General features: G+C 30.1%; 6 protein-coding genes across 12 annotated transcripts; 4 read left to right on the forward strand and 2 right to left on the reverse strand.

Annotated features, from left to right (window-relative positions):
• Positions 1-66: 66 nt before the first annotated feature.
• LOC117157875 (transmembrane protein 135) lies at positions 67-5,360 on the forward strand. Of its 5 annotated transcripts, XM_076622396.1 has the most exons (10): positions 2,360-2,487; positions 2,569-2,611; positions 2,897-3,027; positions 3,287-3,413; positions 3,547-3,701; positions 3,775-4,042; positions 4,135-4,302; positions 4,380-4,520; positions 4,603-4,769; positions 4,852-5,360. In XM_076622396.1, exons 3-10 carry the CDS (start codon positions 2,909-2,911, stop codon positions 4,964-4,966), a joined length of 1,260 nt encoding a protein of 419 aa, XP_076478511.1. In that variant the 5' UTR covers positions 2,360-2,487; positions 2,569-2,611; positions 2,897-2,908; the 3' UTR covers positions 4,967-5,360. The 5 variants fall into 5 exon arrangements, with proteins under 5 accessions (XP_076478513.1, XP_076478512.1, XP_033192074.1 ...); XM_076622398.1 differs by lacking the exons at positions 2,360-2,487; positions 2,569-2,611 and adding an exon at positions 67-152; XM_076622397.1 differs by lacking the exons at positions 2,360-2,487; positions 2,569-2,611 and adding an exon at positions 728-875.
• Positions 5,361-6,007: 647 nt separating this feature from the next.
• Positions 6,008-8,874, reverse strand: LOC117157874 (uncharacterized). Of its 2 annotated transcripts, XR_013059431.1 has the most exons (7): positions 8,738-8,874; positions 8,573-8,665; positions 8,173-8,506; positions 7,917-8,104; positions 6,853-7,844; positions 6,420-6,779; positions 6,008-6,316 (listed from the first exon to the last, which is right to left on the reverse strand). XR_013059431.1 is itself a non-coding variant. In XM_033336180.2 (6 exons), exons 1-6 carry the CDS (start codon positions 8,788-8,790, stop codon positions 6,496-6,498), a joined length of 1,944 nt encoding a protein of 647 aa, XP_033192071.2. In that variant the 5' UTR covers positions 8,791-8,874; the 3' UTR covers positions 6,008-6,495. The 2 variants fall into 2 exon arrangements, 1 of the variants encoding a protein (XP_033192071.2); XM_033336180.2 differs by having other exon boundaries at positions 6,008-6,779.
• A 13-nt stretch (positions 8,875-8,887) lies between these two features.
• LOC117157877 (haloacid dehalogenase-like hydrolase domain-containing protein 2) lies at positions 8,888-10,381 on the forward strand. Of its 2 annotated transcripts, none has more exons than XM_033336195.2 (4): positions 8,888-9,026; positions 9,281-9,580; positions 9,670-9,880; positions 9,951-10,381. In XM_033336195.2, the coding sequence occupies exons 1-4, from the start codon at positions 8,932-8,934 to the stop codon at positions 10,116-10,118; spliced, it is 774 nt and encodes a 257-aa protein (XP_033192086.1). In that variant the 5' UTR covers positions 8,888-8,931; the 3' UTR covers positions 10,119-10,381. The 2 variants fall into 2 exon arrangements, with proteins under 2 accessions (XP_033192086.1, XP_033192087.1); XM_033336196.2 differs by having other exon boundaries at positions 8,904-9,026; positions 9,401-9,580.
• Positions 10,382-10,930: 549 nt separating this feature from the next.
• LOC117157873 (WD repeat-containing protein 48) lies at positions 10,931-17,011 on the reverse strand. The gene is made up of 12 exons (XM_033336179.2): positions 16,440-17,011; positions 15,775-15,991; positions 15,454-15,666; positions 15,089-15,384; positions 14,812-15,000; positions 14,426-14,740; positions 14,241-14,343; positions 13,996-14,161; positions 13,712-13,903; positions 13,387-13,633; positions 13,182-13,306; positions 10,931-13,115 (listed from the first exon to the last, which is right to left on the reverse strand). The coding sequence occupies exons 1-11, from the start codon at positions 16,485-16,487 to the stop codon at positions 13,244-13,246; spliced, it is 2,049 nt and encodes a 682-aa protein (XP_033192070.1). The 5' UTR covers positions 16,488-17,011; the 3' UTR covers positions 10,931-13,115; positions 13,182-13,243.
• Positions 17,012-17,570: 559 nt separating this feature from the next.
• Positions 17,571-24,401, forward strand: SF1 (splicing factor 1). Its single transcript, XM_033336083.2, has 9 exons — positions 17,571-17,944; positions 18,695-18,847; positions 19,450-19,525; positions 21,411-21,563; positions 21,646-21,752; positions 21,838-22,004; positions 22,077-22,235; positions 22,313-22,590; positions 22,687-24,401. The coding sequence occupies exons 1-9, from the start codon at positions 17,746-17,748 to the stop codon at positions 23,240-23,242; spliced, it is 1,848 nt and encodes a 615-aa protein (XP_033191974.1). The 5' UTR covers positions 17,571-17,745; the 3' UTR covers positions 23,243-24,401.
• A 267-nt stretch (positions 24,402-24,668) lies between these two features.
• LOC117157790 (uncharacterized) lies at positions 24,669-27,967 on the forward strand. Its single transcript, XM_033336053.2, has 6 exons — positions 24,669-25,107; positions 25,276-25,568; positions 25,719-25,862; positions 25,928-26,039; positions 26,119-26,296; positions 26,372-27,967. The coding sequence occupies exons 1-6, from the start codon at positions 24,895-24,897 to the stop codon at positions 26,545-26,547; spliced, it is 1,116 nt and encodes a 371-aa protein (XP_033191944.1). The 5' UTR covers positions 24,669-24,894; the 3' UTR covers positions 26,548-27,967.
• Positions 27,968-27,999: the final 32 nt, after the last annotated feature.

Raw genomic sequence — 27,999 nt, forward strand, 5'->3', positions numbered from 1 at the left:
ACTGAAATGCGACTAACAATTATTGTTCATCAGACACGGAAAACTACCTATTCGGTCGTGGCCAATCAGAATCCAAATATAATTGTGTCACCCCTTATCTGACAGTGTCTTTCCAACTCAAATGGATAGAACCTCTAATTATCTACAGTCAGGTATGGCGCCATCCTCACATCAAAATTTGCTAAAAAATCTCTGGATTAATGAAATTTCTCTCCTAATGAATCTTACTGGCGTCAATTTCCGTATAAATTTTGTATTGAGATTTATTTTCAAATAATGTAACAATGACATTAAAATGCATATACATACATGTATAATAATTGATAATAATAATATATGTAGCTACATGTATATAAACGCGATTTATCAAATTGAGTTATCGCGAATTATCATTTTTAATGAGTCTAACAAAACCTAATTAATTGACGACGAGTTATCTTTTGGATTCCTTAAGTGTTATAAATATTGACGAAGCAAATATGTACTTACATGTATTGTACAACTGCGATTTACAAGTTAGAAAATCCTCTAAGCAGACATTCCACTGATGGCACATAGATGTCAGTGGCAACACGAATGCAATTTCGCGATCATGCGTGAATGGTCATGTCATAACGCAAAATCGATTTGTTATATAAAATAGACAAATATATGTGTTTAGAACACATTTTCTTGCCTAAACAGTAGTGTACAAGTGATTAGTAAAGTTTAATACTCTGTCGATCACTTGTAATTGTCTGAAACTTGATCAACAATCTTATGTTTATTTTGCACTGTAACATTTTGTGGTTATGTTTGTATTTTTTGTATGAAATTATCTATTATTTATCGAAATTTGACGTTAATCATTAGTAACCGACAGGACAATCTTATAAGTAGGTATAAAACATTCGAATCGAAAAGGGAACTTTCTTTAGTAAATTTTAAATGCAATACTACCTCGATGTCTGGAATTCTGCCTTACTCACTAACCACCACTATACCCACAATTATTTTTTATATTTCTCCGTGAAAGAAACTGGCATATATTTCTTCCATTTTCTTTATACCAGATTTTGACATTCAATAGTTTTTATAAATTATCGACTTTAGATTCTTAGCCGCCGAATATTATTCTCTCGCTCTGTCTCTCTATTCATTTCATGTAAAGGAAAAATTTTTGATACAAACTCTTCCTTAATAATTGCCTAAAAATTGCAACTGGCAGACAGTTAACAATACCACATTGTACTTATTCTAGTTTAAAGTGAATCGTTTCATAACAATTAAATTTCTAGTTCGATATTTTTTTTGTTTTTCATCAATTGTTTAAAAATTGTCAAGCAGAATAGTTCTTATAACCCTAATCTTATAGTCCTACATTTTAAACAAAAAAATGCCAAAATTTTCAAGATTTTAGACGATAAAATCTGCATATATCGATAGATATGTCATATTGAAATGTATCTTGTGTTTTAACAAAGTTGTAATATTTTCTGTAAGAAATTGTAAAAGTTATGCCTACTAATTATTCCACAAAATTATTTCTTTGCGACGTGGCCTTGTACCATTCTACGTAGGTTTATAATAATTATGAGCCGAAACTGTAGTTTAGAAAGTCATCGTACATTATGCAGTAACATAGTTTATTTTCAAAGTATGAATCTTAAAAAGTAATATTACGATTATCTTTTAAATTCCTCATATTAAATAAATTTTTATTATGTAAATTTTTTAAAGTCCTAATATCACTCGATAATGTATTTACCTCACATAGCTATAATGATCTTTTTATACGAAATTCTTGCATTAACGGTTATGTAACTGATCAATAAAAAGTCATAAGTAATTTTTTTCAATTAACATTCATAATTCAGTGAATAATTAGTTGACTCACAGTGACAGGTATAACCATTTAAAGTCGATCGCAGAGCGAGTTTCGACTTTACATTTTACACCATCGCAGTCCACTGGCTCAGTAGCTGACGAGCGGTCAACGAGTCCGCGCGCATTGAGTATTTCAGTGAGCGTTTCTCTTTGATCTACAAGACACGAGTAATACTCTGTCTCTACGCTCGAAAACACATTTATCTAATCATCATTAAATATCTTTAACGGATAAATAGATCTCCTTCGCCAATTCGTAATTTGATCAACTTCTTTTCACGTTGCGTAATTATCATATCGTATAAAACCCAAAAGAATGAATTCATCAAACTGTTTGACGATATCAAAATAGCTGTTGTTGTACTGTGTGACAGAAGAAGTGTCATCTATAGCTTTCCTTTATGCGACGTTCCTTGTTCAAATCTTCGTTTTTTAACCAGTAATTGGACTTAGTGCGAAATTGTTAGTTATCAAAAAATGCCAGCACAACTGAGCAAATTCATCGACGTACAGTGTAAGGAATACTCGCATCATTGGACTAATTCCTGCGTGGCTGCAGCAGCCGGTCTTGGCATAGATGCTATCCCACAATGTCTAAAGTTATATGCTACCGTTTATATAGTATGTTTATCTATTCTTTTTTTTCATTTTTCCTAAATTGTTTGTTTCTTATCTTTGATATACTGATTACCCTTTATCTAGATATAAGACAGTTCTATCGTTACTTTTTTTGTGAAAAATAACGGTAAGTGTTATTTTAAAAAATACGTGCGTACGCTTACTGTAACAGAGCAATTCGTAATCCATGATAAAGAGTAATAAATAGAATTTCACTCTGCCTCTTATAAGACTTATTGACATATTTGCTTCGTCAACTGATAAATGATTGTCAATTTTCTACACTACGCAATTTTCTCTTTGCATTTAAAAAGATCCTTTGTAACTAATATTTGTATATTATTCTAATTGAACGAACAAAATTATGAGAATCATCGACATTCAATCTCTACCTTGTTCGATATATTTTTAGGCTGCACTTTTAATGAAAGGAAAGATACCATCTAAAGAAGATATTAAAAAAACGATATTGGGTCTTTTACAATCAACAGCTTTCCTCTCATGGAGCGGTTTCTCATATTCCGCATTTATTTGCATTTTAAGGTTTGAATAAATTTTTAATTTATAATTCACATTATATACATAAAAACGAACTTTGTACATGCTGAGGAAGAATGTCATATAAGAAAGGGACTTTGTTAAGTTTTAAAAATGAATAAATTGCAAGTAAAATTTGTCTAATTTATTTTATATAATTTGTTACTTTTTAAATTACTACTATAATTATGGCATTAATTTAATTTAACAATGCTTCTTAATTATGTAGCACATATTGTACTTATTTAAAAACTATACATTTCAGACGAATACTTGGAAACTTCAATTTTCTGACTGTATCATTTCTTCCATCCTTCTTATCTAGTCTAACAGCTATTGTTATTGAGAGACCATCAAGACGTCCTTTATTAAGTTTATATGTAGCTAATCTTGTGAGTGAATTAATTCTATGTTTCATCTTGTCAAGATAATATTATGTTTTTATAAAGATTTATACAAATCTATAAAAATCATAATTTTTAAACATAATTTTTATATATAATTAATTACAAAATCCTTTACTAGGCAACAGAAACATTATTTAGAATGGGCATAGCAAGGGGTCATTATACTCCTATCCCTCAAGGTGGAACTTATATTTTTGCTACAAGCATAACATTATTACTTTATTTTTATCGTTCTAGACCAAATAAAGAACCTTCCATGTATAGAATATTTAGGTACTTATTTATTCAATACTTTTACTTGTGACAATCGCAAACAATTTTTACTTAACTAAGAAATTTTTATTAGAATTCTTGTTGGAAAATATGAGGAGTGTGGTTACCTTGTAGAAAAGAACAATTTGCATTGTGATACACAAATATGCTCTGCTGATGAAGGTAGTGCTAGTGGAAGTTCAATAGAAAAGCATGGTGTAAATAAAAAATCTCATAAAAAAAATCTTAATATATTTATGAAATCCCTTAAAATATATAGGAAAATTATAGAAAGATTAAAACTTCAAGGAAAACATAGTTCCTGCCCACATCCTTTTAGTTGTGCTCATTATATACTAAAGGTATATACATCCATTTGTATATAATGAATAAATATAAAAGATTAAATAAACATTGTGAAATATATAGTACTGATTGCCATTTTCATTTATAGGGTGGCATGGAAGTATTTAGTTATGCTCTAAGTGCTCAATTAGTGATTAACTTGTTCTTTGGCATGAAGAAATTACTTACGAAACCACCTTTGATAAAATCAATGATTTTCAAAAAGAACAATCTAAATTTGCCTATATTTTTAGGTGGTTTTGCAGGTCTTTATAGGGTATTATTATATTTTTATTATAAATAGTCATTCTAGTTTTATGTGCATCTTCATAACAATTTTCAAAACTATTTTAGCTAGTATCCTGTTTGTTGAGAAGATTCTTAGAAAAAGATTCTCCTTACCACGCAATTCCTGCTGGATTTATTGGTGGTTTAACATTTATGTTTTATAGTAATAATACAGTAGCTCTATATTTTATGTGGAAAGCATTGCAGGTATTTTTGTAAATATTTTCCTGATTCTACAATTTAGTATTTTTACTATATATTAAAATTTATACTTGCCTTTTTCATTTAGTTGTCATGGAATGATCTTGTGGAAAAAAATGTAGTACCTGAAATAAAGTGGTTTGTAATCTTTTTATACTGCTTTTGTACAGCAATACTCTTCCATGCAGCAATCCTTGAGCCACAACTCTTGAGGTCTTCTTATTGGAAATTTTTATATGCTGTATCTGGTGGAAGGTACTTAATATTATAATCTTTTTACCAATTCAAATTTTTAACATATATTATGTTATTATACCTTTTTTTCTTCTAATTTCAGAATAGCAGTAATGTCTCGAGTGTCATTAGACGCATTTGGTTTGGAATCAACTAAACATCTTGCAGATGTACTCAGAAAAACTAATACTACTGATAAGAAAACTTTTGCTTTTTAATTGAAAAAAAAAGAATGGCAAAAGAAGGAACTATATTGATCGTTGTTATTATTTAAGTAAAATATCGGGGAACTAACGAGAGAATTCAAAATGTTTGTTTCTGCATAAAAAATATAAAAGTCGCAAAAGTATGCACGCTGTTGGGTACACGTGCACTCAAGTAAAGGTCGTGGACACCCGAGCCCAAGAGACACCATGAAGTAAGGGGAATGCTTCTTACCTAAAAAAAGGGGGAACGGGGAACGTATACTGTGCGTCAGTACTGTTTGGATTGTTCAGTAGTTTGTAGAAATCTTTCTCCATTTCACTTTTATATCGTTATGTGAAATTTCAGTTGACATCACATTATACACAAAATGTATATGTTAGTAAATATGATTCCGTTCCGTGAAAATATGTTGATATTTTTTTTATATTATCAACGCGTACAAGAGGACAAAGTCTTGTGCAAGAGGCTTCATCCATGAACTGTATTGCCGTAGGCGGAGTCAATTCTATTCCCCTTCCCTCATGGTACCCCCTAAATGCTAGAAATGATACTTTGGTATACGTGTACTTAATAAATATTCGTATCGACTTCTTTAAAACAGGAACCAGTAAAATGCTTTTATGCAAATACGTAACAGATATAATAGGCAATGATTTCATAAAAAATTGTGTTCCAAAAGTTAAGATTGAATATTTATTAGGTACGTTTGCACTTGTATAGTCCATGGCGATATAGGAGTACCGTGAGGCAAGGGGAATGTCTTGACTCCGCCTACAGTGCATATATTCTCTCATCGATATGGAATGGGAAACGCTCCCCTGACCCCATAATACACCGAGAATATCCATCACTGTGCTCGAGTGCACGCGTACCGAACGAATACACATCCGATCTATATTTTGATGTGACATTACTGTCATTACCCGTTTCACATGTACGATTAATTTCAAGACATTTTGCATACCTCAAAAGTATGAAGAAAAAATGAATGAAAAAAAGTATGATGAAAAAATATATATTAATAAAATAGTTACCAAAGAAACAAACACACATATATAATAAACTTTTGTATTGCTAAAATTTTACAATATTCATGTACAACTCTAGAATTAGACTCATTAAATTATATTTAAAATGATTATTCGGTAATGTTATAAAAATTTACTATATCATAGATATTTGTTCATTCTTGTTCAATACATCTGTGATGTTAATATAGTTCGTTTAATTTAAAAATTTTGTACATTTATATAATATATGTCTATGTGTATAGGAAATGTGAAATTATTATTTTATGAACAAGCTGTTACAAAATAATGTAGATATTCTTCTAAGAATGTACAAAGATCTTTTTCATATACCTAAAATTACATACAACGTTTGTGATATCGAAATTTTACAAATAATAAAAAAATTTTATATTGATCACTTTGATAAAAATGAGTAATTTATTTATTAACTTACAAAACAACATTATTGAATTTCTTGCGAACATGCCAATATTGAATAAAATATTTGAAATATACAAGACTGCAATGTACTATTTTCGTTTTTTAACAGTTTCCAGTGCTTTATTCATTATAATATCTGCATTTCTTCGTTCCTGTTTTCGTTTTACACGTTTCTTTTGTCTCAAAACATTATTCCAATTAATTTGACCTTGCATTCTTAAGTTTTTCCTATCTATATTTCCAGGAACAATTTCAGATTCTAAAACTGAAACATCATATTTCTGTACTACGATATTGGGTGGGTTTATAAATTCCAGTGTACCATTTTGCCATGGAAGCAAACCAATTGGACATTCTGCCCAATTATAGGTCGCTGAAAGAAATTTTGGAGTTATTTTGTTAACGTTTTGGAAAATGAAAGTAGATACTTAACTTCATATACTTACCAACTGCAAAGTTCCAATTATTTCGAATTTCTTGACCAGCTAAAAATCGAGGTATTTTATCTACCACCTTATTTTGTTCTTTATTTATGTCTAGTAAACATTCACTATCTTTAAGATCATTTAGAGTAAAAATTTGTTCATATTCAGGAAAATTTGTATCATTCTTATCAAGTGGTACCATTGCATAAACATTCATTAAATTCAACAGTAACTGTTTGCTTTCATTATCTATTTTTGGATGTATTAATTCTAAGATAGGTACAATGAATTTAAGCGAAAATTCATTTATGTTTAATATAAGCTTTGAAATAAATTTCATATCAGTTAAGCATGGCAGTACTGTATCTGATAAATTAAACCATAATACGCATTTCAAGTGTGGATAAGTACGATCTGTCTCTTCTTTGACTTTAAGTTCAAAAACTTTTGGTGGTAAATTTTTTTGTATCTTTTCTAACTGATATTCTAAAACTCGAGATATGTCATGCGCGCTATCTAATTTCAAAAAACTATATGATATAGAACTTATCCATAAAGAAGCTAACAATTTCCTTTCTTTATTTACTTCTTCATTTTTTATTAATTCGAGTAATTTTATAATTAACACTTCCATTAGATCTTTTTCACACAATAGAAATATTATATCTTTCCAAAACTTTAACATGTCTAATGGCAAAACATCTTTCTCCAATTTATTTTCAATACTCTCACTTTGAGTAAAAATTGATAACATGTTTTTGCTTGGTAAAAATACTTCTGAACTGAGCAATGTATTACAAACTATATCCTTTTTATCCGGTATAGACTTTTTACTAAGATACCTAGATATTTCAGATAAAAGAACAATTCTTGCAGTTTCTAATGTGTACTTTTTATCATTTTTTATATCATCACTGGCAGCCTCTATGTAGTTATCTTTATTATTTTCCATATTTTCACTATTTTTTTGTAATAAAGAGATAGCATATGAACGCAGATCTTGTAATGTTTCCCTACCAATAAAATCAATTTATTGATATAAATTCTGTATTATTGTAATCAAAATAATTAAAGGTTATACATACTTTAATTGAGGGTCTGGAACATTTGATACTAGATGATAGCCAACATGAATATACAAACTTACAGAAGTCCAGAGTTCAATTAAATCATCAAAATCCTGTACTTCTTCAGTCTTTTGGACTTCTTTCATAGATTCTTCGCTAATCAAACATTCTTCCATTCTTTTAGCTTCAGCTGCCCAATATTCTTCCTTTAAATATATCATGTAAGAAACATCTTTTTCCTTTAATATTATAGTTGATATAGAAATATACATACATGTAACCATGCTAGTAATATATTTACAGCTATTCTCAATACACCAATGGATGGAACTTCATAACCATGAGCAGTATCATGTCTTAAATTCACTATCCACTCTGGAATATTAAGATGCTTTGCTATTTGAAATAAGGATGTTTGTTTCGTGTGTCCTATGTTAGATATATGATTTAAAATTCTCATTATTGTAGTTGAATACATCAGACATAAGTCATTTTCATAGGTAATTGGCAACTCGCCACTGTTAATTTTAGGAGTCCATTCACGGTCTCTAACACACACTTGCATAATTGAAAGAGTACAATCAATGCCTATTGGCAATTTTGGTATCCTAAAATACTATTAATTAATACCACTTATACCATAATATTTTATTAAACGTTTGATATTTGATTACCTTGCTTGCCATGCAAGTAGCATTTCATAACCTTCAGTCTGTTCATTGATATCATTGGAATATATTTGCTTGTGCACTTGGTGCCATTCTGCGCTGTAGAATGTAAATGTAATCTTTAATCAAATATCTTAGGATATAAAACTCCTCAGTAATTCTAATACTTACAGAGAAAACCATGGTACTTGTTTTACATCTTCCTGTCTCATGGAGAGCGCCATAGCTGACCACGTGTGATGCCAAACTTTAAGTCGTTATCATAAAGACGAATGAACGTGCTTTAACATGTATATATATGTTTATGTGTATTATACTTGTAGCTGTGAGTAAACGTCGGATAAGTCATTGAAATTTTATAAAATATGGCGAAACAAATAAAAATGATACTAATAGATCTCAGTGGAACACTGCATATCGATAATTCAGCAATTCCAGGTGCCGTGGAAGCTCTAAACAGGTGGTTTTTTATTGAATTTATGACAATTATTCATGATTATTAGTAAATATTATGGCGTACTTTACGTCTTATGTTGCATCGATTTTACCTACTGTCGTCTTTTAAATTGAATACATTGACTTTACTATTAATACCAAATAATATTTTAACAAATAAAGTACAATTTAATAAAAATTATACCTTATAATTTTCGGTCTTTTATTTCATAATTTTTTTAGAATGTTAAATAAATTATTTTATTGCTTTCAATATAGACTTCGAAACGCAGGTATACCGCTTAAATTCGTCACAAATACAACGAAAGAATCCGGCAATTGTTTATATGGTCGATTGACAAAACTCGGTTTTGATATTAAGAAAGAAGAAATTTTCAGTTCTTTAGCTGCAGCGAGGAAATTGATTATTTCGCGGAAATTAAATCCAATGTTATTTATTGATCCTGCTGCTAATGAAGATTTCGATGATTTAATAAGAAATGACGATAAAAAAGATGCTGTAGTAATAGGATTGGCTCCAGATAAGTTCAATTATGAAAAATTGACCGAAGCATTCAGGTATACCTTGACTATTTTACACGATGAAAATTCATGTACAAAACTTTTATTTTTGTTTGTTATTGGGAACAAATTGTTTATAATTTCAGATTACTATTAGATGGCGCATCGCTCATAGCCATTCATAAAGGGCGGTATTATAAAAGGCCAGATGGTTTAGCTTTGGGACCAGGCGCATTTATCGCTGGTTTAGAATATTCCGCTGATATCAAGGCAGAAATTATCGGAAAACCAGCTGCAGAATTCTTCAAAGCTGCTTTGGAAGATATACCTCCAGAAGAAGCGATTATGATTGGCGATGTAAAACTATTTTACATAATGTTTAATTACTGTTTTAATTTTCAGTTTTTTATTTTTTAATTCTTTTCAGGACGTTAAAGATGACGTAGCTGGTGCACAAGCTATCGGTATCAGAGGACTTTTGGTACAAACTGGAAAGTATCGAGATGGAGATGAAAATACAATTACACCACCGCCTACAAAAGTATGCAGTTCTTTTGTCCAAGCTGTAGAATTTATTCTTAAAAAAGAAATTTAAGTAGTATGATTTTGCAACAGTAAAAGAATATTATGTATATGTATATTTATATATGTTATTCTGTATTAAATTAGATATTTTATTTCAATATTAATAATTCTGTAATGGGATGTGTACATAATCTAGATTAGATTCACAATATAGTTTCAAAATATAAAGAGACTATAATTATAAAGAAACCGACATAGTACTTTCTATGATGTGAAATATTACATTACCAAATTTTCTTTGTTCTAACAGTAATAAAAAGTATTACAGATTTCTTTCGACGTATCTATCGATTAATAGTTGAGGATAGATAACTTTATAAATATTGAACGAATATCGCCTCATCGCACAGTAGAATGTAGAAAATTGTAGAAAATTTCATCTGCCATCATATATTAATGAATTCTGTTTATAAATTAGGATGAATCAACATTTCTTTCAAATTTGATAATAGAATTTTCTAGATGCGAGACGATATTTCTTAGGTTCTTATATCGTTCTAAAAACAAGAGAAATAATCGTTGTAATTATGAGTTTTTACGAATATACATAATCTTAGATAATAAATATTAGAACTATCGTACTTAATAAGTTATTGTTAAAAGCAGTTGTACAGAAAAAATCTTAGTCATTTTTAAAAGAAATGGGTGCACTGCAAGAGGTTTTGTTTAGTATAAAATTTGGCACCATTTCATAATCCTTTCCCTTTTTTCTACTTGCTCTCTTTTCTTAAATATGAGAATTAATCAACATCTTATTTTGAGAACATCCTTTTGTCCCTTACTAAGAAGATAGGGAGTATAATTAGTTTTGATTTGAAGATGTCACGTTTCAAAAGTGTAATTACAAGCGCACTTTTAATACATTAGTACTTCCATTAATGAACAATGTTATTTCTTTAGTGAGGAAGGCTCAGTTATAACTTTTACGAATACTGTATGAAATGAACGTCTTGTGTCTAAAACTAATTTAATATTACCTACAAGTGAAACTGCTAAATGATATAGTAAATCTCTACGAATTTGCAATTAAGCAATTAACATAAAAATTTAATTATAAAACGAAAAGAAAAAAGTATATAAGAGCTGTTTTTGCAATAAAGTAAAATAATAAATTATCAGAAAATTTCTTTCAATTGTTAATGCTTAAAACACAATAATTGATCAACAATTGCATCTTGCACCTAGTATTATATAAATAAACTTACGAGCAAAATGCTTACAAATATACAACTAAATACTAGATTTTAACAGAATATTTTCTATTATTATGCACCGCAACAGTATTAACTTACAATCCACATTATTTTCAAAAGATTAATAGATCGCTTCATCATTTAAATGCCCTCTACAACTTATAATCTAGGATCAGGCACGTGTTGATTTCCTGTTGCAGTAATGAGGGTCATTTTACGAAAATACATTCCATTTGAAAAATGAATAAGATAATTAAATGTGACATGATTGATACTAGGTCTTTGCAAAATATACATATAATGCCAATATACAAACATAAAAATGAATCAAACTTAACTGCAAATATACAATATTTTTGGTAGCCATCATGTTAATCAACGTCCTTAGCTCAAGAAACATTTATCACAGAGCTCTAAAAATTCCTAATAAGAAGAATATAACTAAGTAATAGTAATTAACTTCTTTACATTTTTAAATATGTGTAACAAAAGCTTAGCAAATAAATACTTATACAATACGTAGCATATTAAAATGTAACAACGAAATAATCTCTAGATTTATTAAAAAATTGCTTTTATGTCATTTTGATAACACAAGAATTACAACATTTAGGGCCATATTAATAAAGAACAGTGTTTTCTTTCTTTCTTTCTTTCTCTTTCTGTCACTCCCTCCCTCTATATGTCACTCAATTTCTTTTTCTTTTTTAAAGTCAAGCATTTATCCCAATTTCATAAAATTGGTGCAAAGGCTTCGATTTTGATACATTTGCTTCGATTTTATGTATACAGCCCATCACCATGATTAAGGGACGTTACTTACAATCGTATTTGTATGTACAATTTGTAGGATTCTAGTAGAGTAAATATTCTAACGTATGATTAACTTTTTATCTATTGTAGTTGTCTTTTTGTTTTTTATCTATTGTAGTTGTCTCCTAAGATCAAATTCTGTCAATATAGTCATATTTGTTTAATCGAAAACTGTAATGTATTCATACTTTTTTTCTCTCGTATAATATGTAATAAAAGTTTAATTACTGGAAGTTCCATTAGAGACAGAATTTGACCTTATTATACTGAAGACATACACTGTTATTTCCTATGTTATTAATAGGAAATATTGAACTGTTAATTTGGCTGCTGAATTTTAATTTGATTAATAGTAAATTGACATTTTTCTCTTCCTTTTATAGTTTGCTTTTTTTTACAATAACAAGGCAGGTGTGTGGAGTATTGCTGATACATGTCTTTCGTTTGTTTGAGTATATGTTTTGTTTAAATAAAATAATGCTACTTACAAATAAACAAAAAGGAAAACAAATTAATTATATAGAATAAATAAAGGAATAATTGAGAAGCATATGAAAATATAATATTTAAAGACAGTTTAATTTCCTGGGCCATCCAAGGTTTATCCCTTATTTTTTTGTACTTAACTTTACTTGTTGATATTTTTGAAGTGGGAAGACTATAAATGGCTGACAGTAAACATTTAATACTTTGCATTAAATGAAATGCATTAAAAACAAAAAACATGTTTTTAGTAGCAGACTAACTGAAATTATTGTTGTATTATTGAATTTGGCCTCAGGATATAAATATACAAATATGAGCAATTTATACTGATACTTCCACACATTATTGCCTTTCAACTCATTTAATTTTAAATACTCTATATATAACCTGACTTTTACTCATCTTCACTTGCAGCATCTAACGAAACATCCATCGAAATTCGATTGAACATTTCAGAAAGTGAAGGTAGTGTGAAATGCCACACTCTGCAACTAGACCACATGTCTTCCGTTATTCTGCAATATATTCGTTTCATATAATCATTTTTAGTAAATAAAGAATAAGTAAAAACATTTACTTACTTTATGACAGTAAAAAACCATGGACACTTTAGAGATCTCTGTTCTGACGAATTTAGCTCTAACTATTTTACTGGCCGATAATGAATTATTAAGTCTGCTGAACTTTTCCAAATGAAATGTCTGACCTAAAGCATAATAAAATAAAGATAATGTAAAAATACCATTGTATTAAACGAATATAGTTAGATACAGTATAAAAACATACAGTTCTTAAATCCATAGAAGGATCTAAAACTTGATCGTTACATAACAATTCTACTTTTTCCTCGATCAGTGAAGAACTATCAGCGTTTGAATCTGTATTTGTCCTGTCTCCAGGTGGAGATCCTCCAGAAACTGTATTTCCAATACCTGATACCGATCCCGAGTCACTTCCAGCACCAAGTACTCTATCGCAAACATGTTCTGCTATCTTACGAATTTGTATAAAATCGTTTGCAATTAAGCGATCCCTTAAAAAATATATATTAACCCGATATTATAAAAATTTTATTTTGTAATATTTAAAAAATTATTCATTTTTTACATACCTTTTTAAACTTTTTACACCAGATGTTGCATGTGGAAGAAGATAAAATGATATTTTAATGAACTGTGGGAGATTTTTATCCACAACAATATTAACTACCCATGCCGGAACAGTTTCATTTAATAGCACTCCTTCCATTTCTCCTGCAGCATCTCTAACTAATAATCTATACAAAGGTCTGCCTCCTACTTCACTAAAACATAATTGTATTTTTATTGTTATAATCAAAAATAGTTAAGCAAATATTTTTTTCATTTAAGGGAAATACTTAGAACTTTCTTATACCTGAATATAACAGGTGTATGGGTTGGTACTGAGAAATATAAATTTCCTCCTCTAGTATGAATAGAGCTATTACCGTCATTACTATTGCCTTCATTTTCATCATCAACATGTAGTGGCCTCCACCAATGTTCCAATAAAGCTTGTAGCAAAAGATTTCCATAATTCACTGAAGGAAAAGAAAGAAGGAGCAATATAGTATTGTAAGAACAGTAAACAATGATAGATGTATAAAAAATAAATATTACCTTTTTGATCTACGGCATCATTTTCTGCAAGACCAGTTTCTTTTGCAGAAACCCATGCAGAAAAACAGTCATTTTCATCTTGACCTAAATGGATGGTCAACATCTATAAAAATATATCAAAAGTTATTTTTAATCTCATATGTATTAAAATTACAATTGCGTTAACGAATCATAGAATTACATACCCCAGTTTTCAGATCTACACTAAACCAGTTTGGAACATACACCATTTTATTTCTTTTTTTTATTTCCTGTTCAAAATCTACTTTTCCTAAATCTTCAACTTTACGCGCTTTTAATACATCGTATAAAGCTACATTTTCTTCCGTATCTTTCGTTAAAACATGTCTTCGATCATTTAAGACGTGACAATGCCGTATTGCCGAGCCACCCAATATTTTTTGCGCAGGCTCTGTATTTCTTACATTCTGCGTTACCGCACTAGCGGAATCACAATAGTCTTCAATTCCTAATTCTTGCCAATCCTTTTGACTTATAGACTACAACAATTTTTAAAATGTTATTTGTTTTATTAACGAGCTTTTTTGTGCATAAGAAAATATAACAATACCCAATTATTTATAGTAGATTCACTAGTTGCTACCCAAATGCTGGATTGATCAGGTGTCATAACCATTTTTAGTACAGGTGCTTTTTCTTCACAAATAACTGTATACCTTTCAGGATAACATGATAATTCAGTCATTACAACTCTTCTGTCTCTACCTCCTGATATTACATGACTAAAGGTATCTGTTGCCTAAAGATGATTGTTCTAATTTAATATAGTTATCTGCATTATTTATTACTTAGTAAGATGTTAAGATAGGGGAAAAAATTGTAATTACCAATAATGCCCAAACACCTTCTTTATGTACTCTAAAGGTTTGGATACATCTTTGTTGCCCCAGTGACCAAAGTTTAATTGTTCCATCAGAACTGGCTGACAAACACTGAGTGCCATCTCTATTTAATACTAAGGCTTTAATATTATCCATATGACCACGAAGTTTCATTAACTTAGTACAATTTCTTGGATCCCATACTCTTAAAACTTTTTCTGTACTACCACTCACTATAATTGTTCCAATCTGATTCATGGCAAGACTATATATAGAGTCTTTATTTCCACTAAGAGATGATGCTGCAAATTATCCATGTGTTATTTAAATAATTATAAATTGTTTATTCATATTAAAGACTGAATTGTTACTTGTTACTGTATTGTTGCTTGCTGTGAGGGCAGTTAACGTATTGACATCCCATAAAAAGATTAATTTATCTAAACCAGCACTAGCAACTTGTTCTTTATCTTTTGCATATGCTAGAGCCTTTACATAATCTTTATGTGTCCTTAACGTAGACATGCAGAAACCTTTGTGTGCATTCCATACTTTTACTGTTGTATCAGAACTGGCTGATATTACTGTAAAACAATATTTTCTTTTCTCATTACATAAAAATATAATATATTATGTCTTTAGATACAATACATGTTAAACATTAACTTAGAAATTTAACAAAAGATACATACAATTTTTGCCACCACAGCACAATACTATATCATTGACCCAGTCCGTGTGATGCTCCATTGACTGAATATATGGATCTTTCATATTTTTGCAATTCCATATCCTTATAATACTATCTCTACCTGCGGAGTAAAGCCTATGCAAAGCTGGATCATATTGTAATGAATTGACTCCAGCTCTATGTTTCTTTTCCATTTCATCTCTTATAACCATGGATACCTTCATCAAATACGCAAAATAACAAAATAATTACCATTCATATAATAATCATTCTAAATAAATCTTTTTGTGAGTTTCATTAATAAATTTTATTCGATAAGATCGAAAGTATAGAAACATAAAAATTCATTTACGATATTATTCATGACACACCGCCCGTTAGTAATTACATGATTTATAGTCATCAAAGATTTTATAAGAATCTTACGAAATTGATCAATAATTGCATATAGCATCAAGCAATACATATCAAAAATATCATAGATCAATTGCGATTCTATTATTTCATACATCGTCATGTGGATTTTATAACGGGCGAAATAGCAGCGTCAATTAGTACACAGCAATTCTGTTTTTGCGAAAACATTTCATTCAATTTAAAAGAAATTATGCTTCGAAAAGCAATGACGTATATTTCAACAGGGGAAAAAATATCACAGACAAGTACCTGCACTTTCTTTCGACCACTTTGCCCGCCTGTCTTATGAGCTGCCATTATACCGCAAACTGTTCTGTAACTTTGCACTTAGAGGTAATAGAGGAAAACATTCAAAATGTACTAGAATTATGCTGTTGCACTTTTACGTTCCGATGCGTTGAAACCACGCAGTAGTTTCATCGTTGATTACATCGGAAGCCTTACATGAACAGAAGACACATCGATGGTTGTACAAAACGATACAGTGCACATCACGCCGAAGTTCAAACAGCTGTCAGCCGACCAGGTATAAACAGTGTTCATGACGATTAGATGTAGAAACTGACAATGTTCCAACGCCGGTATCAGTACGTTCCGACGTTATACACATTACGTTACATCACGTTTCAGAGTGTCTGATAACGTTTCGTCTCCATTGTTGTGATTGAATAAAGCCGGATATATTGTTAGATATGTTTCATATTTTAGCAAAATATTCAACTGATTCAAGTTGTACGAAACTTGTCGAATGAAACAGATCATAATACGGGTTTCTACATACAATAAGCCGCTATAACATAAGATGAAATTAAATTTGGATTTGGAAAATTAGTATTTCCACAATGATATATCGGTACTTTTATGACCAATAGTCGTACACGATGCAACTGTGAATGTAGATCATCTTTATTTACCAACCAATGAAAAATAATAAATGCGTTGCGTTCAGATGCATCCACGTATATATAGTTTCCAGAAAATTTCCCAATTGGTAATTTATTAACCGTATACCAATCAAAAAATTTCAATTAATCGTTGAAAACTGACTTCAGATACAATAAACTGTAGATCCTTATAACCATCCTACAATATATTGAGTAAGAAATATACATGCTCCACACGTTACTTCGTGTTCCGACAAGTTTAAGAACGCATAGAATTCTTACAAAACATTGTCTTTAAATCTCCTTGTTCAATTAAAGGAATAAACAAATATATGTATTTTTATTTTAAAAAATTTACGTAACAATTTGAGATGTTTTTCTGTCTCATTTTACATTTTATTTTATATGAAACTCGGTGTTCTAAAACTCATCAAAGTGCCACCTAGCGACAATATTCTTTATTAATTCTATCCGGAAAGACAGCATCCGTCTCCGGTACGCCGTACGCCCATGAAAGAGGTAAAGGTGTCCGTCAGTCAGTTGAACGCCGCCATTTTCTTGGTGTGTAAACGTTCCGTTGATTTTAGTTAAACAGTTGTATACCGTACGCTACACACCATAGGACGTATAACTATTCTGACGTTTTACGCGTCTTCGGCTAGATTTACACCATGAATCAGTCACGAAATTTCACATCGTTATTGAATCCAAGTTATTTGCAAAACGCCCAACAAAATGCTGCGACTGCGAACGCGGCTGCTGCTGCGGCTGCAGCAGCTGCCGCGGTGAGTGCCGCGATTGCTAATGGAACGCAGTTGAACTCCAATTCCAATTCCACGACAAATAACACGAGAAAACGTGAAGCAGAAAGTACGTCTGAAATTATCCTTGTTACGCCAAGCTCGATTTTCTTCTAATATCATATTGCGCGACCTGATTTCTTATATGATTATTATCATATTATAATTATAATAATATTTATTTATATAATTATAATTATTATACTATATTATAAATATAGTATAATTATTATTTGCTTATAATGTAGGATTTCTTATAAGTAGGCTGTGGATTTTTTGCATTTATAGCAAATTTAAAATTGTAATACTGCACAAAATGCACATAATATGCAAAAGTATACAAAATATCCATAGTAGTTACTACAGTATTCAGTGGATGAAATAAATTTGTACTTGGATTCTACTTTGTCTAATTAGGTTTACAAAAAAGCAAATCTGCATATAAATTTTCGATCTACTTGTACAAAAGTATGCAACTGAGAATCATTTACAAACATGCTCTTCCCTTGTGTTGGTACACAATATAAGAAATAAATGGGTACAAACATTGCATATAGCTGAAATTAGTGAATGCCAAAATAGGTACTTAGAGAAAATCATCAGCCATATGATTTCAAATAGCTTTCAATCCTTGGTTTTTTTATGTAATATATCTATAGAAGTTGCATAACATATGGTCCTTTTGATTCTTTTGCATATTTATCTAAATATTTGTTCCAAGAAAAATTAAAACCTACTTATAATTGATAATTGAAAAGAATAGAGCATATAAAGTTTTTGAATAAATTAGACACATTAGGTGATGATAAATACCTTCTAGGTGATGGTAAACAGGAAAAAGAGACGAAAGAGGAACGTAGGAAGAGGAGGAAAACTAGATGGAGCGGTAGTGAACATGACAAAACTTTTATACCAGGCATGCCCACGGTTCTACCAACAAACCTGACTCCTGAACAGGAGAAGGCTTACCTCTGTAAGTTTATTTTCTGTAATTTCTTCAGTTATCATTTCTATTTAATTATGTATTATACACACACATATATGTATACATATATGGACAGGATATGATTTAAGAATCATGCTTCTGCGTATAAATTTCTAAAATTTAATTTTGTAGTACTATAAAAGATGTAAGTATGTATGTATTGTTAAAAAGTTTATAGTTACCAGAGGTAATTGCCATTTCAAGTACTTTCAACAAGCGAGTTTGGCAATAGGAATTGCCAATTTTGCTGAATGATGAATATCGAGTTATCAAACTTCTTAGATTGCCTAAAACTATATTGAAGTTCCTGCTAATTTTTTTCTTACATGTTTCTATAAAGGGCCTCCTTTTTTTTAAATCTCATTTATATATAATAAATCATACAAAAAACTATGATATTTTTCTAATTGATTCAGAAAAAAGTAACAATTTACTAAAGAAAAAATTTAAAAAAAATTACAAAATACTAGACTTAGGTGAATATTCTACACTTTTGAGACATGCTTACATTATAGAATGTATATGGTTATGGCAAATTGGCAATATCTAACTGTTGGGGTTTCCGCCCCCTCTAACCCGTTGGTTTACAGTTCAGCTGCAGATTGAGGAAATCAGCAGGAAGCTACGCACTGGAGACCTTGGAATTCCACTTAACCCAGAGGAAAGGTTTGAACGAAACTTACATACCAAAAATGACCATAACATATCTACAATACCTATCTACTGACCATTCAGCAGCCCATAAATACAGGGGCCTTATGATATGGCTCCAGTACAGTTAGTGTGGGATACTGATGTCTGTTTGAAAAGATTGGGCTTGATTAAAGCCACCACGCAGCACAGAAGATGAATTTTGATAATATTGGTTTGCCCTAAACAATTTCTTTTACTAATTCATTTTTTATTAAACACTGCTACAAAAGTCTTAGTTAATAAATATAAATTTGGGGCAATAATTAAAGTGGTAGTATATTAGTATGAATACTTAAATATAAATAATATACGTAATTTTCCTGAACATATTTCTTCTGTTTTAAAAATAACTTTTTCTATATATATATACATATATATATATACATATATACATTGCTTATATATAAATAATACATGTTTATAATATTTGATACAATTAAATGCAAAAAACAGATAACGATCATAGTAGCAGTGTTTAACACACAGTGGGTATTCTAGTCCATATATCTTTTTAAATAGTTATACTTTTGCACATGTAGGGATATTCAGAGGTGTTCCTATGCAGACTGCTTTATTCAAGTTAATAGGCTGTATTTCATTATTGTACGCACAATTGCGATTTATTCGATATCGATCGTCTTAATAGAATAATGAAAATTTTGCGCATAGGGCACCTTAATAGAGACTTCTATTAGGCTGCCGTGATCTGCACGGCATTTTATATCTGTTTAATATCATAATGCCACAGGAACATTTATCGTTAATTAACTAAAATAGATTTCTATCCTTAATTACAACTTAATGAGAGATTTCAGGCAAATAATGAAATTCGTAAAATTATAATTGCTAATATAAGCATAATACTGTAAAGATCAATATTACGTTACTTTCAGGTACAACTTAAATAAATACACGTTAATTTTTCTAATAAATTAATTTACTCCAATAGGTTTAACTTTTCTGATTTTAGCTGGAACCATTATTTTATATTATTGTGTTTCATTAGTATTATACAATATAGTAAGATATACAAACTATTAACTAACCCAAAGAAATTATTTCCTAATAATCACAGGATCTATCTTAGCAGCTGACATCATACCGATTTCTGCCGTGCACAAACGCGCAGTCTTCCAGTGGTTACCTATTGAATAGACTAATAGCAATGTTACATTTAACAGTACTTAATTTTTTACTCTTTATTTTAACATCTTGACACTGTTGGAAAACTCTGAAAATTAGTCTTTTCTAAGTCTATAGAATATTTTATAATCAATTCATAATTTCATTAATAGAAATTTTTGTATCTATTTTATACCTTTACCGAATTTGGTTAAAAATTAGCAGATATATCTCTTAGATATAAATAGCAATTGTTAACTCTATTAGAATTTTATACTATTTTCTTTAATACATCTTTATGTTTTAATTATTATAATTAATTTAATTATTTTAAAATGTTACATATATAATATATATAGAAATGTACTTAATAAATCATTTAATTTTTATTTTAGTTTTCTAATACAAAAATTTAAATTTAATGTACTCAGTGAAATTTGTTTTGCAACATATATTCTATTAATATCTTCTACAAATTTTCCAACATAGTCGGAATCTATTTTATTTGTTAAAAAGGAAAGGAAAGAATATATGTTTTAAGAAAAATTTATGACCAAAGCCTAATAACTTTGAAGATCAATTAAAATGTTATCTCAGTTTCCAACTTTCTGCTAATAATCAGCAGTTTTTCTCTCACTTAATCACACAATCATAGTAGGATCAGGTTGCTTGTATGCTAGTACCATCTTAATTCAAACTTTGTTTCTTGACAAAATTTTATTTTTTTATTTTGCAGATCTCCTTCTCCAGAACCCATATATAGTAGTGATGGTAAACGGTTGAATACAAGAGAATATCGTACTAGACGTAAATTGGAGGAGGAACGTCACAATCTTATTCAGAAGATTCTCAAAATTAATCCAGAATTTAAACCACCACCAGATTATAAGTAATTACAAATATTTTTTTTATTTATATTTAAAATATTGGCGTTTTATTTACGTACCGCATTTAAAATTAAATATTTTTAGACCACCAATAATACGAGTGCATGATAAAGTAATGATTCCTCAAGAGGAACATCCAGATATTAACTTTGTTGGCCTTTTGATTGGACCACGTGGAAATACATTGAAATGTAAGTTAAAATAATTTAGGATATTCATAAGATACATAAAGTTTATACAGATTATGTGTTAATGCTTCCTTTTTAAATACCATAGCAATGGAGAAGGAAACTGGAGCAAAGATAATAATTCGTGGTAAAGGTTCTGTAAAAGAAGGAAAAGTTGGAAGGAAAGATGGACAGCCTTTACCTGGTGAAGATGAACCATTGCATGCATATATTACTGCTAATAATTTAGATGCTGTAAAGAAGGCTGTTGAAAGAGTATGAAGCGTCTTTACAAATTAACATGTTTATAGCGTATATGCGTATTATTAAAATATGTTTTTTCAATAGATTCATGAAATTATACGTCAAGGTGTGGAAGTACCTGAGGGGCAAAATGATTTACGACGTAATCAACTTAGAGAATTGGCTTTATTGAATGGAACATTGCGTGAAAATGATGGACCACGTTGTACTAATTGTGGTGCATCTGATCATAAATCATGGCTGGTTAGTATACTGATATTTAAATATTAATGATATCTTAATGTTTGCAAATAGATTAATACTTATTTCAATTATTACAGTGTCCAGATAAACCCAACGTAACAAATAATATAGTATGTTCGAGTTGTGGTGGAGCAGGTCATATTGCACGTGATTGTAGATCTAAGAGACCCGGTCAGGGTGGACCAGCTGCTGCGGGTATGGGTGGAATGGGACCAGGTGGAGATAAAGCTAAAATAGACGAGGAATATATGTCTCTTATGGCAGAATTGGGTGAAGGTCCACCACCTGATCGATCTAAAACCGGACAGCCTCGTCAACCAAATCCAAATCCCAATTATCCTGGTCTCTTTGATAGGTAGGATTCATTCTTCTTTTGCTTCTTATAGATTGTTGCAAATTTTTATAGAAGATATATATATACATATAATAATCATTTTGCAATTCTTTTTAGACAACAAGCACCTCGTGCTTTAATGGCTGCACCAGCACATCCACCGCCACAAATGATGCAAGGTGGTCCAATGATGCCTCCACCAGGAATGGCTCCGCCACCTTGGAGTCAAGGAGAAGTGAATAATATGAATGGTATGAACATGCAATGGCAACCTCCTGTTAGTATGCCTCCGCCACCTGGTGTGATGCAACCACCTCCACCACCGCCTGGTTCTACATCTCAACCAAATATCCCACCATTGATGCCTTGGATGGCTGGAAACAATCAACCACCGCCACCAGGGCAAATGCCACCGACACAAATTCCACCACCTGGAATGGGTATACCACCATGGCAGCAAGGACAACAGGGGCCAATGCGTCCACCTCCACCTGGAACTGCTCCCCCTCCAGGTTTTCCAGGATGGCAACCGCAACAGATGGGTGGATGGCCACCAGCAGCTCCAGTTCCTCCTCCACCTCAACAACAAACACCAGCTCCCCCTGGCATTGATCTCAACACTTTACCTACGTTATTGGCACAACCACCTCCGCCACCTCCACCAACTAGTTAGTGTAAAGAACCATCAAATTGTCTCATCAAATCTTTATTCGTACAATAGAGGGATATTATCAGTTGTGTCAATAAATAGATTATAATATTGGACTGAAGGCAGTTAATAATTATTAATTAGCTGGAATGATTCGCGACTTTAATTAGTCTATTCGTCATACATGGCTATGTTCTTTTCTAAAAAAAAAAAAGAAACTGGAGAAGTATATAGTTAGATAAATATTTTCCAATTCTCCTCAATGGCTATACAATGTTTATAAGAAATTATCTTAGGTTTGCAACATATTTTTGAAATTTCGAGAACATATCGTACTTTATGAATAGAAAATGTTTAAGTTTTTGGTTACCATTACTTTTGAACTTATTACATGTACCTAAAGCTTTCTTACAAGTGTAAATGTAAGTGATATGCCAAACACATTTTTATAATGTTACTTCAAGCACTTCGCAATTTTTACTTATATATTTCTGTAAACATAGCATCATATATTACAAACAGAAATATAACTTACTTGTTTGTAGGTAGTATGCATAATACATACATATTATGCACACTGTAGTAATGCATTTGTTGCTCTGTACAAGTGTTATAATCAACGTTTGCTTCATTATATTACCTAATGTTGAGATAAATATTATGCAAGAAATGTTGAAAAATTAAAAATGTTTTCTATGAGATTGTGCATGTAAGTTCTTTCGTGTTACTAACATATTGCGACTAGTATGATCTTATACTACTTTATACTACTTCATTAATTCCGGTGAATGGAGCCTGTTATGGAATATTAGGTTATATAATGAAGCACCAGAACTGTTGCTTGTATGAGTAATGATTTGTCAATTCTAAATGTGTTATATATATGTTAATTATAATTTCTGTAAAGAAATGTCTTTATTTGACTTTATCAAAAACATATACTTACGATTTATCGGACATCGAAACGTAATATTGTAAACGTCCAAGCGCAATAATTTCGTATCACTGATTTACTAGTAAGAAATAAATTTGTTTTAAATTATATGAAAATTCTGCTTATATATAAAAAAAACATTAGTATTGTGTGTTATGTTTAGGATATAAAATGATAGTTTGTGAAACTTCATGATAGCTTAATGTGTATGTTAACTACACAATAAAAATACATCATGTATTAAAAATATATGTATATTATATATTTTCTAAACCTATTTTCAAAGTGTACATTTTTGTTTAAAAAAAATTTTAAACAATTATAAGGAAAATATTTTATTTTCTTTAACATCACAATGTCGAATATTTTATGATACTTTTAAATTAAAAATGATGTTGGAATTTAAACAGTAACATTATATATTCAAAATATTGATATATAAATAAGATCTTAAAAAATACATATCAGTACATACGTATTTACGGACATCTGGTGGTGGCTAAAAGTTTGAAAGTGACGAGTGACCTGCTTTTGCGGTTGTAGTTGCATTCTGTAGAGTGTAGTGTTCATCCAAATACGGCACGAGAGACCGAAGTTTCAAATATATTTTCGATTGGCATTTAATATTACCTTTGTCACTACATAGTTTTATACCTATATGATCTTTTACAACATTTGATTATAAAATTTCATACATTGACAAATTTATATGAAAATAAAAGCGTAGTTTGAAAGACGTAAAATGTTGGAAAAAATAGCAAACTCTTGGACGATCGGTCTGTATTCGCTTGTTGAGAATTCTCGATTTACTCCGAAGGTTTCGAATTTATGGGATAAAGAATCATTCACCGTGCAGCCTATAAATGACACGAAGATAACAAGACCCGACATATTGCTCGGATATTTAATTATATTTTGGATTGTTTTATATTTTATGTATGAGAAGTGCGTTAATGTAAGTTTCAAAAATTTATTTTACACTTTTATACGTTATTTGTTACCGTGTTAATTAATGAATTTGTCAATTATTTTTTTTTTGGAGTGGGTTATTTGCAAAGAGTGCAGATAAAGGATAACAAAGCATATTGACGGTATATTTGATAATTTTCGTTTATTAACACAGTCGCTACTTCGACGTATGCGCATTCCATTGATGCAAAGAAATAGAATAATCAAAGCTGTATGGGAATGTGGATTTTGCTTTGGCAGCATTTGTTATCTAAAATCACCCACTATTAAAACGTTAAGCCTCTTCTTTGGAGAGCAGGAGGTGACACACGAGGAAATGGGTGTCATTCTACATAAAAGCTTTTACTTTCATTGGGCAGGAATAGAAATCTTATGCCATGGAGCTTGGGCGAAAGGCTGGGCCAATATTTTATTTGCGTCTTTCATCATGAACCCATACCAAGAAAAGTAAAGCAACTCTTATTTTAACACTTAGTACATGCTTAATTCTTTGTATTACTTTATATCTTTAAACATATAACGTTGAAACTTAGTTACTAAGTAAATTTAAATAATGCAAGTTGTATTTTACATGATCTTTTGCAATTTTCTTCACAGATGGTGTACAGTGGTGAGCACTTTTCTATTTTCTAAGGCAATTGATACAATTATAATAAATATTTGCCGAATCTTATTATGTGTATCTCACTTTATTGGAAGAAAGTTACCCAAATTATTCTTCTGCCTTCATTGTCTTAGTTGGTTAGTATATTAAAAATTTGATGTATTTTTGATCATGATATTTTCATGACAAATACCTATTTCAGGATATACTTATATGTACTATTTGTACCAAAATTTTTATGGACAGAAAATGTGGAATACACAAGAGCACAGATAGGTTTACAGCTGTGGTTCATAGCAGAGTGTTTAGATTCTGTAATATATCATAAAATAATTTATTTAGAAACTTATCTCATTATAACAAGTTTTCTTTACTAAAAAATATATTTTTTAGGTGTGGTTTAGATTTTTAGCATATGCAAAAGCTACACACTGGCTAGAAACATGCTTATTTCCTTTGCCAACGCAAGAAACAATTGAACTGGCAGGGATACAAAAGCGACATAGAGATTCCTTAAAAAAATTAGTGAACAGAACATCAAAAAGGGCAGAACTTTGGCAAACCCTGTTCTGTAAGTATTTTCTGTAAGTAATTCAAATAAAACATTTACACATTGATATTAATTGTGATTTTTTAATAAAATTAGGTGCTGTAGCTATTAAGAAAAAAATCAAAAGAATTAGGCAAGCAAAGCAAAGTGATTCCATATTAATGGATAATTTTACAGAAGAGAGATTAATTGCAACAGAGGAAATAAAAGAAATAAATAAAGAGCAGAAAGATGAGATTATGAAACAATATAGTCAAATTGAAAATGAGTAAATTGTTTAGGTTATTCATAGATCATAAATTACTAGCTTTAATTATAACAAATTTTTAATTGAAAGTATTAAAAAGACCAAAGAAACAAAAGCTTGCACTAAATCTCATAGCTTTTTAGTATAAAAATCAAGTTTATTTAAGAATTCTATAGATATACACCTATTTATGTAGAAAATTCTATTATTTACATACAGATTAAGGATGCATTTTGCAAGTAACGTTATCTTTCTTAAGGCCTGCGCGATTAATAAAATACTTCAATAATGTTACAGACGAGTTTACTATGTATGTACTTACACAAGGATGTACTTAAAAACTGTATGTGATTATCTTAATTATGAATTTAAATTCAAGCTTTTAATAGTCATTATCAATTAACTGCTTAATGTAAATTTATTCGTCGAATATTTATTTAAGAAACTATTTTTGCGAACGTAGGATAAAAGCACCATATGTATATTACTCTTACAATTTTATCATTTGTTTTTTAAATATTAAGCTCTAGGCACGATACGTAGATCTACATGACGACTTAATAACGATATTGCTAAAATAATATTGCCTTCGTTTATATGGAACCGACGTTGCGAGGTTTATAGATGGTAATAGAGCGTGATGTGATAATTAAATATCTTATCTGTAATAGAGTGACAGTAATTAGAAACTGAAGATTGTAACACAGAGCAATACATCTTGGAAACAATAAAATTGTTGTTTATGAAACAACCGAAATTCTAAGATTAGTTTTAACTCAAATTAAATTGCATTTTAAACGATATTCAATCCTTGAGCTTTTTTGATTTAAAATATAAAGAAACAGATATAAATACATGGATTGCAGGATATATCGAATTGGTCCAGGAATGTAAAAAGATCATTTTCAATTTAACGTTCGTCTAAATTTTGTTCATTAATTACAACTCCTTTAATTAAAGTACAAAAAAGAATAATAATAGTCTTTCAAATCACTTTACTGGTAAATAATTAATGTTATTTATATAGAAAGTTAAAGAAAGAAGTTACTATGTATGTACATATATAAAATAGACTGTGTGTGTGTAAAGAGTTGAAGATTGAACATGTAAATTTAAATATTTCTAAAAAAATTGGATCATGTTTTTCTTGTGCGTATTTTACTACAAAGAAAAGCTACTTAAGTGACACGTTGTTCCTAGATATATAAAGTTTTATTTCCGATCATTTTGGACTGTGTCAATAAAATATAGTACATGTATTTAGGCTGAATTGTTCCACGATGTTATACAGTTCAATGAAAAATATTATAAGTGAATATTTGAATAAAATTGTATTCAATATATGGGCAGCGTCGTATGCCTCGATAATATCGCACTTCTAAAAACTGTTAAAACATTTGGTTTAGAAACTTATAAATAAAACGTTGTATTATACAGATGCGTAATACATTTTCTTTTCAACTTCACAACAATTAAT

This window comes from Bombus vancouverensis, chromosome 10 (assembly GCF_051014615.1).
Source record: "Bombus vancouverensis nearcticus chromosome 10, iyBomVanc1_principal, whole genome shotgun sequence".
In the NCBI taxonomy this organism is placed as follows: domain Eukaryota; kingdom Metazoa; phylum Arthropoda; class Insecta; order Hymenoptera; family Apidae; genus Bombus; species Bombus vancouverensis.